Genomic DNA, 13153 nt, shown 5'->3' on the forward strand with positions numbered 1-13153 from the left:
AGATGTTTAATTCTCTTTTTCATCCAGAAACCCCCTTACATTCGTCTCAATTCTAACTCTTGCGATTTGTGAAGCTTTAACGTGTCGAAAGTCACTGGTAGTCAAGCTATATGTGAAAAACTTTATGTACAAGAAAAGAGCTTAAAGAATTACCATTTTTAGTTTGTTACTTTTGAGAAACTTTCGTGGTTTCAGTTTATACTATTCTTTGTTTTTTTTTTTTTGCTTGATTCACCTTCTTTCAATTGCACAAATAATCATTGTGAAAGTATTGAACTCGATGACAAGGCTAAATATGGAATTTATTAGTATTTCTTGACAAAAATGTATGCTAATGAAATAATAAAACTTAATAAAAATGTAGTTTTAATAAAAATGACTGAATAAAAGTTTTGATGAAATGCCTAATGAGATGGTAAATCGACTAAATTCACGTTGTGTCCATAGATTGGGTCCTCTGAGGAGAGATCCGTCCATATTCTTCTCTATAATTTTGCCTATTTGTCGCCGTACAATCCAGTTTTATTCATTTATTTTTATTTTTGTAGTTTAGGTTGCGCGGTCTGCTGTATTTAGTCTAAAGAAGATCCGCTTTTACATGAACCTGAGTGAGTATATTGGTAGCTTCCATTCATATTCAAGAAAGAATACGAATCTCCATTCATGAATCTGCTCAAAATACTAGGGTTTTGTACCCTGGCCCCCTGAAGATTTATGTTGGCTTACCTTATTCGGCTAAGTGCTGAATGAATAAATTAGCCTTACTAAGGTAGTTTAAGCTTAAGCATACGTTTCGTACCATTAAAGGTTAAATTCTTTCAAAATTCAAAATTTCAAGCAAGTAAAAAAAAACGAATTTTCTAGACCATTGCTTGCATTCTTGTTCTTAATAATATTTAGTTACAAATAATGCCAACATTGATTATAGATCAAGATGTTATTTATCTAATAAGCTTATTTTATATTTCAAGAAATAGGTCTAATTGATTTTTAAATACCGGAAAACTTTGGACAAGATTTTATTGACTCTCTCTTTCTCCTTCGCCCGTCAAACAAACTTAAAGTGGGTCTTAGTTAGCTTTACCGGGGAGCGAGAACTTCAATCCCTGTGCTGGTTCGTTCAAGCGATGGCTCTCCAAATTCATATAGTCTAATACTCTAATGATTATACTAAATGAAAAACTATTGACATCAGTGGCGTCAATCTGTGAAAATGTAGAGGGAGCAAAATATTTTTTTTTAAGCTGTGGGATTGGAGGTGAATCTAGGGGACAACTCTTTCTTCAATTGACACCCCTGATCGGTATATCAGGTACTTGAATATGCCTCTGCTGGGAAGTATGTAAAAACGCGTTTCGTCAGAACTAAGTGTTTTCATCTCTAGCCCCAAAAATTCAGATATTTTTTTAGACCATTACTCTTACATGGCCTAATTACGTTGTAACTGCTATAAAGATAGCCTTGTTAGGCTGTTTTTATTTGGTTTAAAAATGCTACTTAAGAAGATTTTCAATCGTTCAAAGAATTAACCTCAAAAACTAAATTCATAATCACATACAAAATGCTACCCGTGGCTCTTCTTAAAACTACCAAGGCAATTTCTTATTGTACTCTATTTTAGCTCTGTATGGCAGAGATGGAGCTGGTGGAATGCCTATTACCTATGATAATATGAACCCGTCTTCACCTATTAGTCGATGTTCTACTTGTGGGCAAGTGACCCCTTCTCTGGTGTCATCATCGCCACCACAATCGGTAAGTTGCGGTGTTTCTTAGGTACCCTATGGTAAGCTCTTGTGCTGTTTAACCAAAGATTGTGGCTAATCGAAAGGCATAAAATAGCCCCAAAAACGGATTCATTCCCATTATAGTAAGTGCAAAAATGACTATAGAGTAAGCCAATTTTACAATTTATTAGCGTACAAATGGGTGAATATGCTGTAATACGCTATTATAGAAAGAAACTAGGTCTATTAAAAATAATTCCTAATTATCAATTATTGCTAGTAATCTTCAAGGGAATATAAATGATTCACTGGGATTTTCCCTTACTGAACTTAAGCAATAAAGGAGCTGGTTACACGGTTAGCTATTTCCAGTCTCTTTTAATGACCTGTTAGAAAACAAACCACGAAGAAAGAAAACAAAAATATTTCCCACCTAATTCACCTATCCCATGTCTAAATTTACATGTTTTCTAGACATCTCTTCTCTTTAGCCTGAGTAGTTTTCATGCTTTGGAATCTTTGGACTAGTTTAAACTACGATGGTTTTAGTATTTAAGCTTTAGGAAAAAGAAAATTAACCATGAAAATTGGCAAGTGCTCTTTTTTAATCAGGTTCACTTAATCAAATCAAACATGGCCGCCCTAAAATCACAAGGTCTGAGCTCAAGCAGTGTCTTAAATGGAGCAAATATTTTAGGTGAACAGAGGGGCTTCGGCACAAAAATGTTTTATATCGACAATGGTGAAATCTGTATTTATCTCTTATTTTTTGGCGAAACCACTTTTTAGATGGTCAAACAACTAGAATTGGATACCCTATTAGTCTATTGTTAGACCACACTGCCTTTTTAGTCATAATTAAATTGAAAAGAAAACACAATAACGGCTAAAAATTCTAGCATACTAATAGTGAAGTTCGAAAAAAAAAATACTTCAATGGAAATTCTAATAAAAGCCTGAATATTTCAGAATCGTTTCCGAAAGCCTTTATAAACAGGGGAAAAGAAAGAGAGGGAAAAAAGATTCAACAGGTTAATATATACTAGAAAATAAAGTAAAAGAATGAGAAAAACGCAAAAACTTTAAACATAAAAAAAAGAAGAAAAAACGAATAGAACTTTGTATATAATAAACTATAATTTTCTTTTACATCCGATATGACGCTCAAGCACATTTTTGCGAGTTCCTTTCGTTTTTTTTATATAGCTTATCTGTGTTTTCTCATCTTTTTATGTTATTTTACATTATGTTTTCATTTGTTTGAGCTAATTTTTGTGTGTTAATAAAGACTTCTGAATGTGAAGCGTTATATTCGGTCTTCTGTTTGTATTTGAAAAAAAAAGGTTTTAAGTTCACCGTGGCATTCATTGAAATTATAAACTGCTGCTTTTGCGCCTCACAACAAGAGAGAAGCAATAAATTAGGCGGCTTTCCTTAAATTTGCTTCGGAATTGTATGGAATCCGAAGTCAGGGCTTACAGTGATTTCCCTTCCCGTGGAGTATGGAAGTAGCTGACAACAGGAGAAGTTGTAATGAGTGCGTTAGAATCCTGAGGTATAATGATGAACATCAACCAACCTGCACAGAAGTTTCCAACGTCGGTCAGACGTGATTATGAGATTAATCTACGGTACTACAGGAATTGCAAAAAGTACACTAGAGTAGTGCCAGAGCTCCAAGGCGAGTGCTCAGAGTAGGTGAGTCTTGCTATTGGTAGGGGACTGTAAAGCATGTGGAGTCAATTGTAGCTTCACCACTGTTACCGACGTTAGATAGTCCAGGCACAGAATGGCAGGCCAGTGCGTCAAATGACGGGAATTTGGCTAGAAATGTGACAGGCTATCCGCTGTATGGCGGATAGCCTAAAGTGATTGTTTTCATATTACTCTATGGCTGGGTGCTGCGAACACTTACCAATTATGCAAGTTGAAAGTGGTGAGTTTGAGGTAGAAAATATCCCATTCAATGACATTTTTTGTCATTGACAAAAGCACACAGTGGCTTATGTGCTTTTGCTTTTCCTTCTTTTTTTCGCCTAGTCAGGTTCCCTATCCTTAAAATCAGAAAACATCAATTCCATGAGTGACAGCTCTGCGTAATTCATTTATGCTAACACGTATTCATTTTAATCGAATAAACTATCTTCGTATATTGCGTATAATGAATTCCTATAAAAATGGATGCTACTCTCCTACTCTAAGCTGTAAGTCTGTCCTTTACTGAAATACAAGGTCTTTTAGTTTTGTTTTAAACCATTTGTTGTGACTATTTAGTGAAGAATGACTGTCATCCTATCTTAAACCAAATTTAAACTATGGCTGGTAGACGATTCAGTAAAAAAAAAAAAAAAATCAGGTCAGTTGGGTACCTTTTTTTTTCCTCCCAAGAGACAAATGATTGCCGGTAATGGAATTACCATTACCGGTAGTTCTCATAACACAGTTTGCATGACTTTCTAAAAAGAGCAAATCCCATTTTTGTGGTTTCTGTAACAAGTAATCAAAGGAATCTTATGTTTTTACTGTTGAATTTATCTGGAAGATAGTTTCAATATTAATGTGCATATTTCCAGAATTGTTTAAATAAAATGGTTTTGAACAATTGTATCAAGCGTTATAAAACTAATGGGAATTATGAAACGAAAAAAACAGTTTCATAACACTGTTTTTCTCTAATTGCATGCTGCCGCTCTCTCTCTCTCTCTCTCTCTCTCTCTCTCTCTCTCTCTCTCTCTCTCTCTCTCTCTCTCTCTCTCTCTCTCTCTCTCTCTCTCTCTCTCTCTCTCTCTCTCTCTCTCTCTCTCTCTCTCTCTCTCTCTCTCTCTCTCTCTCTCTCTTTCTCTCTTTCTTCTCTTCTTTCTCCGTCTTTCCCCCTCCCTCTCTTTGTCTCTCACTCTCTGTTATCCTTGTTTTATTTTTTGCTTATATTGCTAAGTAATTTGTGTTTAATATTTATATTCCAGACTGGAGTTCAGTCCCGTGGTCTGCAGCGTGGAAATCAAGAGCGCTTTGTACGCCCTGCCCCACCCGGAGGACCACCTAGCCCTGGTCAAGCTGTTGGCAATTCTCGAAATCAATCCGGCGCTGCATCGCCAATGGATACGTCTACTAATCGGTTATGAAGATGGTAGCATCTATCTTAAGCTATTAAGTTTCTCATCCTAAATGTGATCAATTCGCTATAAAGCAAAGAAAAAGATATACTGACATATATGTTCGTGCTGATAAAACTTTACAGAAGATCAGTGTTTGTCTATTGTTGATTTATCGTAATTTGTTTTGGTGGTTTATATCAAGGACCTTATACTACAACAACCTAGTTGAACCCCGACCTAAACTTTAGGGAAGAGGCGTCAGAGGCTTTTATTTTTTTTTATCATTAGGGTTAGCTTTCATTATTACAAGGGGTCCATAGGTACGCCTTGGATGAATAGTGTTACTCCTGTGTTCTGGTTTGACCATACTCCAAATATAGCTGAAAACACGATACCGACAATTAATTAATTTTTTTGGAAGCATATGATTGGCTTTGACCATAACCAATGAGAAAACAGAATAGTAATTTTATATTATCGTCACTTTGCTTCGTTCTTCGGAGTGTATGGATCTGAATACAATTGTACACAGAGAAAGGCAGACCCGATTCCAAATAATTAAATCAACAAAGAATAAGAATGTCGTAATAATTTTTCTATCATATATTTAGCTAGTAAAATCCATTGACATGCGTTTTAATTTTTTTTTTTTTATTTAAAATCAAATAGTAGGTTTTGTGGTTTCAATCCATTAGAAGGTGATCTAAGGTAAAAAAAAAAAAAGGCACAAGGCAGTCACGCGAAGTATAGGATTCATGCTGTCTTTATAATAAAGGTCTTGTGTAGCATAAAATTAGTATAAGGTCTTTACTTTATGTGCATGGTATAACCAGACTCCTCTGTTATGCCTTTTATTTTTCTTGAAGCATACAGATGCATAAAAGCCATTTTGATCCGCTAATTAAGTGAGCCAACTAACAATGGGTCACTTTTCCAATGACAAATAAAGACTTAGAATTACATGGGAATTTCTGTTTTTTATTTGGGCTCTATCTAGCTCCTCTTTTTGTAGACCCCAAAAGTAAGAAATCATATACATAATTCTTGCTATTCTCCTTCTTGCTGAAAATTTTGACTAATCTAATCTCCTGTGTATATGATATGATAGTAAGATTTTTATTATTACAAGAGCTAACTTTTCATACTTGATAACTAAAGTCTATGCAGAAGTAGGAAAGAAATTAGGAGTCAGGTATTTTAACAGAGGAAAGGCTTTTCTAGTATGACCATACCCAATGAGAAAACAGAAATGAACAAAACGAGTCTATAGTTGGTCATTTAAAAAAAAATAGACAGCTGTATAGGGGGATAGTCTGGGGGGCTCACTCGTTAAATGTAATTCTAAATCTCGCACTATACTCTACAATAAAAAACAAACAAGGAAAGCTAGAATTGCAAATGTTGGATTTTGTGCTTTTCTTTCAATCATCAATCGAAGCCACTGATTTGTTTCTAATATTTCTTTTTTTTTTGAAATTGTATTTGTATGCATCATGAACAGTGTTTTGTTTTTTGAAAACTAGTTTTAATCCTAAAGTAAGCCTAAAATACTGTCTAGCTTCTTTTATCCAGTTGTACTCAGTTACTGAATTGGCTTTTTTGTAGCATATCCTAAAACTTATTATCACATAATTTACATAGTCTGTGCTGATTGCCAACACTTCTGTATTTATGTTCTTAAGGTTTAGGTAATCAGTATGTATCTGAACTGTATGTACCATTTTTCATGTCCCAATAAGTTGATTTATGTTGGATTACCAACTAAACACTTCAATTGAAAAAAAAAGCAGACAATGGCAATCTGGAAAACGTAATGAATGCGCATTTCTTTTTCTGTTTTCTATTAAGTTTATTTTGCTGAAATTATTCTTTTCTTATATATACATCAAAATAATAAATTGCTAAAGCTCAATACATTGCGGTGGCAGCCTGGCTGGCGTGGAAAGAATTCATTTCACTGATTTTTTCATTATGTTGCTAATATTCAATGGACAAAACAATAAATAAAAAATTTGAATTTCTTTGTCTTCGAATTCGTAGAACACATGAGTCAAGATTTATGAATGATCCGAGTTTTTGCCGGTTTTAACGTCAGACTTGTATTCAGAACTTAGTTTGAAAATCCTTTATCAACACCAACGTGTTCTGAGTTTTTATCTATTGCTACATATTTTTTGCAATTCACCTTAAAGATTGGAAAACCGCTTGTCAAAGATTTCTTCTTTTCCAATTAAGGAAAAAAAACTTAATTTTCACTCTGAGTCGTCAGTCGTAAGTCTAAAGGTGAACATAACCCAAATTACCAAATTCTGTACGACGAATATTATAAGCGCTTTATTCGATTGTGATTTTGTTATTACCCACAGATGTAACTGCTGTGTGGTTCGGCCTTTAGTCAAATTGGCTTTAAAATATAAAGTTTATTTTCCAGTTGCCGATGTGGGTGAGAAGCCATTAATTCTTACTAATATAGAACTTTATTGTTTAGAAATAATTTGAGAGCAAATAAAGTACTTGAGCTCTGAAATTAAGTAGTTTACCAGTTTAGCTTTTGAACAGCTAATAGATGCAGTTACAAAAAATTATGCCTTGGTAATTGAAAAAATGATAAGAAAAGTCAAACTGAAGTCTTGGCAATAGCTATGCCTTATCTTGCCATATATTTGTTCTTATCCAGCTTGATGCGAATTATAAACTTGAAATAAACCTGAACCTATTAACTTCTTTCTAAAGTCTGAGTTTTAATCATAATCATCATTTTATTTAAAACCGTCAAAAAAAGCTAAGGACAGCCCAGAAAAAGCCAGAGTAAAAATCACATTGACTAAAACAGTATCAACAATCGTTTTAACAACATCTGAAACAGAAAACAAGCAAGTGATCAGTAGCTTGTGATAAGCTTGTATGTATGCAGATTTTATAGACCTTCCATTGTAAGACACCAATTAATGTCATTTTAAGTCATCAGCAGTCGTGTTTTCTTTATGGCGAGCATGTAACCCTGTGTTTTATAAATATAAGCAAAAATGAAAAGAAAACGTGTTTTTGGTCCTAAAAATGATATGTTTCAGATCATCTTTTGATCTGTCCTCCGCTGTCTTCTAACCCCCAAAGCTCGTTCTAGCCTCTTGGGGCAAATCTTAATTTTCTCAGCTTTCCAAATTTAATTTCACTAATAATTAGAAACTAGTCAGTGCAATGTCTTTGCTTCAGGCTAAAGAGAACAAATTGCCAAAGACACCAAAACTTGAATCGTCTAAGAACATATTTTTAGTTACTCTCATTGCTGATTTAGATTACAATTGTAACTGTTTGTGCTTCTCTCGTTAGGAAAAAAAAGTTGTTCGGTATACAAAATTTTTGGGGGTTTGTATATTCATTTTTGAAATTTCTGAGTCATTTTTTTCTTATTAGTCTTATTTCATCCGTTTCACCGGAATTCCGTGCATGATGATGTACTAGCTGACTACAAGTGCTATAAATCGGCCGTTGATAATGCGTCGGTTTCGAAGTAAAGGCAAAAAACTTAATGTTGGCTGGTTAAAAAAAAATTCAGTAAAACCAGTTTATTTTGTGAAAAGCTATCCTTCTTTTCTAGTGCTAAAAAGTTGTATTTGAATTCTATTATGTCCTATTATTTGCTCTCTTCAACATTCGTTTTTTTTTTGTTTTTTTTTTCTAAATTGCCTCTCATGCTTAAACGGATGGAACGGACCGATTCAATTGAAAGACATCAATGCAATGTCGTGTGCAAACCCTTTAGTTTTAGAAAAATAACAGCGGAATGTATCAACTCTCCGGGTATTCTGAAACAGTAGTTTAGAACTGAAGGTAGATTTTTCTCTATTCCTTGTTCTTCATTTCTGCTTTGGAAAAAAGATCACGTTTGGTCATTTTGTTTTTTATTAATTTGCTTAATGTTTGTTCATTTTAGATTGTTGAAAACAGATTGGAAAGATATCAGAAAATGATAGAGGTGTATTTTCACGAGAGGTTTAGCATGTCTTATGTCGAGTAAGCTGAAGTTTAATTAAGAAGTATTTTAAATTTCTCTTCGTTTATGCGCTCTCTGGAAAGTCGAGTCTTACTTGGAGAGTTCAGTGTTAAAATCAACCTAATTCGCTTGTCAATTCCAGAGTACAGATGCCCCAATATAACGGCTAGTCACTATTTTTAGGAAATTAAGACACCAAGTAGCTAGATTTTATTACAAGAATTAGCTGAGTTGCTGCAAAAGTTGTCACAATACTTTGAAAATGGGATTTTTCTTTTGTAGAAAAATTTTACCAGATCTAATTTGTTATTATTTTAACCAGAAAGCTATCATGCTTAATCTTTTGCTACGCTTGATTATTTCTCATGGTTTCTGGGTTTCTTGTACTCTCAAAATGAAGTTACTGCTATTCATACTGCTTTTTGTACGTTCTATTGTCTATGGCGAATAAACTGTATTCGCTTTCATAGAATTTTTTGTCGCTGCGTTGAGTCATTGTCTAATCACTTGCTTATAATTAAATAAAACAATAAAGGTGTTTCTCTTGTTAAGTTTTGTTCATGCTAAGCATTACATTCTAGGATTTAACCTGGGTATTTCATTCAAAATGTTGTCGTAGTCTTATCATCATCTATAGTCCTATAGTAGTCTACTTTAAGTACAGAATAGGTATAAAAAAGACTTGTTTCTTATGATTATGCATATGTGTGTATCTTTTTTTTCTGTGCCATCTTGTAGATTTAATGAGCGTATAAGGTTGAGTGCGGGTTTATCTGGTAAAAAAAAAAGTGGAGGCCTAGTGTCCTTTACCTGACAATACAGGCTATGCGCACCTAACCACCCTTTGAATAGCATCGAATAAAATTATCAGGATAGTCATTTTAATAAGAATGTTTGGAAGGTTTAAAATTAAACCGCTTAATATGATTTTTTGCTTGCCGGCTCAAGATCACAGCGTGACATTGTCTTAATTATCTCAATTAAAATTGAGGCTTCAAATGAACGTTAAATAGACAAATAGTAAAATTATAGTTTTTTTTTCAAATCGAAATATGTTAGGATCTGTATAGTTTAAAGGTCCCATCTCTGCTGTTGGGCCCCGAGTTACTGCAACCGTTTGTGCTCACGTGTTATGCCTTTTAGGTCAGCCATTTTCGATAACAACCTTTGACGCCCAGGCTTCATGGATGCATTTACTAGTAAGGTATAAATGTTACTAGACATCACCCCCAACTAATATAGACATTACGTCACATTGAAATAATAAGTAATAATTGATGACTTGTTTAAGCTGAAGATCCTGAAAACTAAGCCTGTCTCTATTGAGGGAACAAACCCTGAGTGAGTTTATCTCACTTATGACTAAATATTAGAATGCAACGGTAGCTGCAATCCGATAAGGAACGAACCACTGCCCATAATAACACAAAATTGAAGAACGCATTAAAAAAAAACAAAAAAAAAACGGGCAAAAAAGAGGCAATTGCCATTTCTAGCTGATTCAATAGTGGTAACTGTTATCTAAATTAGGATTAATTGTAAAATGTTAGTTTGAAAATAAATTTAAGGGAATTTCGAAAAATCGCTTGAAACCCTAAAAAATGGGATCAGGCCAAAACAAAAAGTATACCATTGGAATCGTCATGGCCGAAAATTCTTATCAGGATATTGTACAGTTCCCTGGCTTGAACAACAAGGACAATAACTTTTTTGCATGGGTAGTACTGAGGGTGTCCTCTTTTATTTTCTTTTTTTCGTAGGCTGCTCAATAGCATTGCCTAAGTAAAGAGCTATGTTGGCATAAGAATTGCCACCTTTGTTGACAAAAAAAGAATTGCCATTTTTTGTTTTGTTTTTCTAAGACCATGACAGAAGGAGTTGTCGTAGAAACTTCGAAAGGGGCTCATTCGATTGGAAATTGAAAGGGCGAGTGCTTTTTTTATTAGCCGTAAGTAATTGGAGGGAAACCAGTTCCCCCTCCCGCGAATATTACCTCCCCAATTACATCCAATAAAATTTTGATCGAATGGCACCCCCCCCCCTCAGCACTCATGGCAATGGTGGTAAGTTATACCCTGGGGGCATATAAGATTTTGTAGAAAGAGTGGTCGTATAAACTCCGGAGGGGGCTCATTGAATTGGAAATTGAAAGCTATAGTGCCCTCTTTAATAGTCGAAATCGATTGGAGGGTAATCACTTTCCCCCCTTCTTTTACCAATCATTTTCCCAAGCGCACCAAATCAAAATTTTTAGATAGCCATTTGGTTAAGCATGTTTGAAGAGTCCAGTAATTCTGCTTTGGGAGTGACGACCCCCCCCCCCCCCCGGGCACACACATGCATGGCCCTCAGGGCAAGGGGTATAAGGTATATTAGTTGCCCATTGTTAATATTTAAGGTTTTTATGGATAGGGTGGCCGTATAAACTTCGGATGTAGCTCATTCAATTTGAAATCATAAGTCTTAGTGTCCTTTCTAAGAGTCAAAAGTGATAGAAGGACAACTAGCCCCAACCCACATCTTTTTTTTTCTCCAAATGCATCCAATAGAAATTTCGAGATAGCCATTTTGCTCAGAAATGTCTAAAGATCATATAAAAAGGCCTTTTTTATTTGTTTTTTTGTTTTTTTTTTTCATAAAAAGGCGGATAAGTTGCATCTTGTTGGAAATAGAGTGATACCACGATCAGCAATTTATATAGTACAAAAACCTAAGCTGCTATCCGGCTCACTCGTCTTAACATAAATATAAAATAAAGATGTCGAACCTCTTAGAAATTCACATTTATCAAGAAATGTCTGATACTAATTGACTCAAAACCCCTGTAGACGAATTTATACATTATATTCATTCCCTATCTTAACCGATACCCAAAGCCGGACAGAGATGCAACTGCTCTGGAGAACATATAAAAAAGTAGAAAGATAAGCGACCCTAGATTCATGAGTAGACACGCGTGTCATTGGTATTCGAAGCCAGGGAAAGGAATAAGATAAATCGGGTGTCTAGGGGACAAGGAAGAATACACAATGCGCTTAAGATATAAAAAAGAAAAGGAGAAGAATTGGTATGGCTGTAATAATGCAAAAGGTAAAGATAACATTGATTTGGGAATGGAAAGAAATAATTATAAAGCTTTATCAACTATTTCTCAAAGGGAAATCACGTGGTGGGCATGAATGCAGACTTCCAGCTAAACCAAATGTATTCACTTCCTTTTTTCACATGTTTATTGATATTAGTTTCATTTTTTTTGTCCGTAGTACTGAGGAGCTCATTAAGGAGATAATCAAACATTAGTTTTATAAAAAATTTGCCTCTTTGTTCAAAAAAAGAGACCGTCAAATATATAAACTACTAAAGCATTATAAAATTCTGTTAGCTACCATTCAAAGCCTAAGCAATGACAATTTCCTTAGAAAGTGAATATAATTACCCCAAGACAGCTAAAACGTGAACTGAATGAAAGAATCAAATAAAAAACGATGAACAACTCAACCCCGTCCCTTTCTCCAAAAACGAAAATCCTAGGAATACCGTTTTTACTTTTGTAGCATAAATAGCCATGCAATAAAAAAAAAAAAATCAAGTTGATTCAGGTGCAATTTGGCATATTTTTTTTCTCGAATAATTTTGTAGCCGTTTGTGCACACGCAAGTACAATAAAAATAAACATTAAAATTGACCTTCATTTACCTTTTCAGACAAAAATTCCCAAGAATTTGGAGAAACGAAACAAATCGGATGCATAGGGTAAATAAAATGCACCCTATTTGCTCAAGTTTTGCCTTAGTTTGTTTTCAATTTGCCATAGATTTTGATGTAATTTAGGATACTTCAATGGAAAAGATAAGTAAAAATAGTTTTTGACTTAATTTAAAACTTACTTTTTATCCAGATATAAGACACCACATAATAGATACTTATACAGCGAAGCAAATATAACCAATATGGGAACATGATTAGCTTGGGAGTTCAGTTCTTTCCACTTTCTTGCTCTCCTTACATGGGTATCGGGTGTTTCACAAGAACAATTATATAAAATTCTGTTACCCACCGCTCAAAGCCTTAGCGAGGACAATTTTCTTAGAAAGTGGAATTAAATATGCCAAGACGGCTAAAACGAGAACTGAATGTAAAGAATCAAATAAAAAAGGAAACGAATCAACCCGTCCCTTTCTCCAAAACAGAAATGCTGTTTTTGCTTTTGTCAATAGAGAGGATAATTTTCTTAGAGAGTGAAGATAATTATGCCATGACAGCTAAAACAAGAACTGAATGTAAAGAATCAAATAAAAAAGAAAACAGCTCAACTCAACCGTTTGTTTTGGCATCTG

At 34.4% G+C, this 13153-nt stretch overlaps 1 protein-coding gene across 1 annotated transcript in view; it reads left to right on the plus strand.

The window, feature by feature from the left end:
• The window catches only part of LOC136038692 (coiled-coil domain-containing protein 6-like), a 33323-nt gene extending 23956 nt beyond the window's left edge, over positions 1-9367 (plus strand). The window contains exons 7-8 of the mRNA XM_065721988.1: positions 1622-1755; positions 4691-9367. Coding sequence (XP_065578060.1) covers positions 1622-1755; positions 4691-4849 — 293 coding nt within the window. The 3' untranslated portion in view covers positions 4850-9367. The remainder of the gene's footprint in view (positions 1-1621; positions 1756-4690) is intronic.
• The last annotated feature ends 3786 nt before the right edge of the window (positions 9368-13153 follow it).

The sequence above is a fragment of the Artemia franciscana genome, chromosome 18 (genome assembly GCF_032884065.1).
Source record: "Artemia franciscana chromosome 18, ASM3288406v1, whole genome shotgun sequence".
Lineage (NCBI taxonomy): Eukaryota > Metazoa > Arthropoda > Branchiopoda > Anostraca > Artemiidae > Artemia > Artemia franciscana.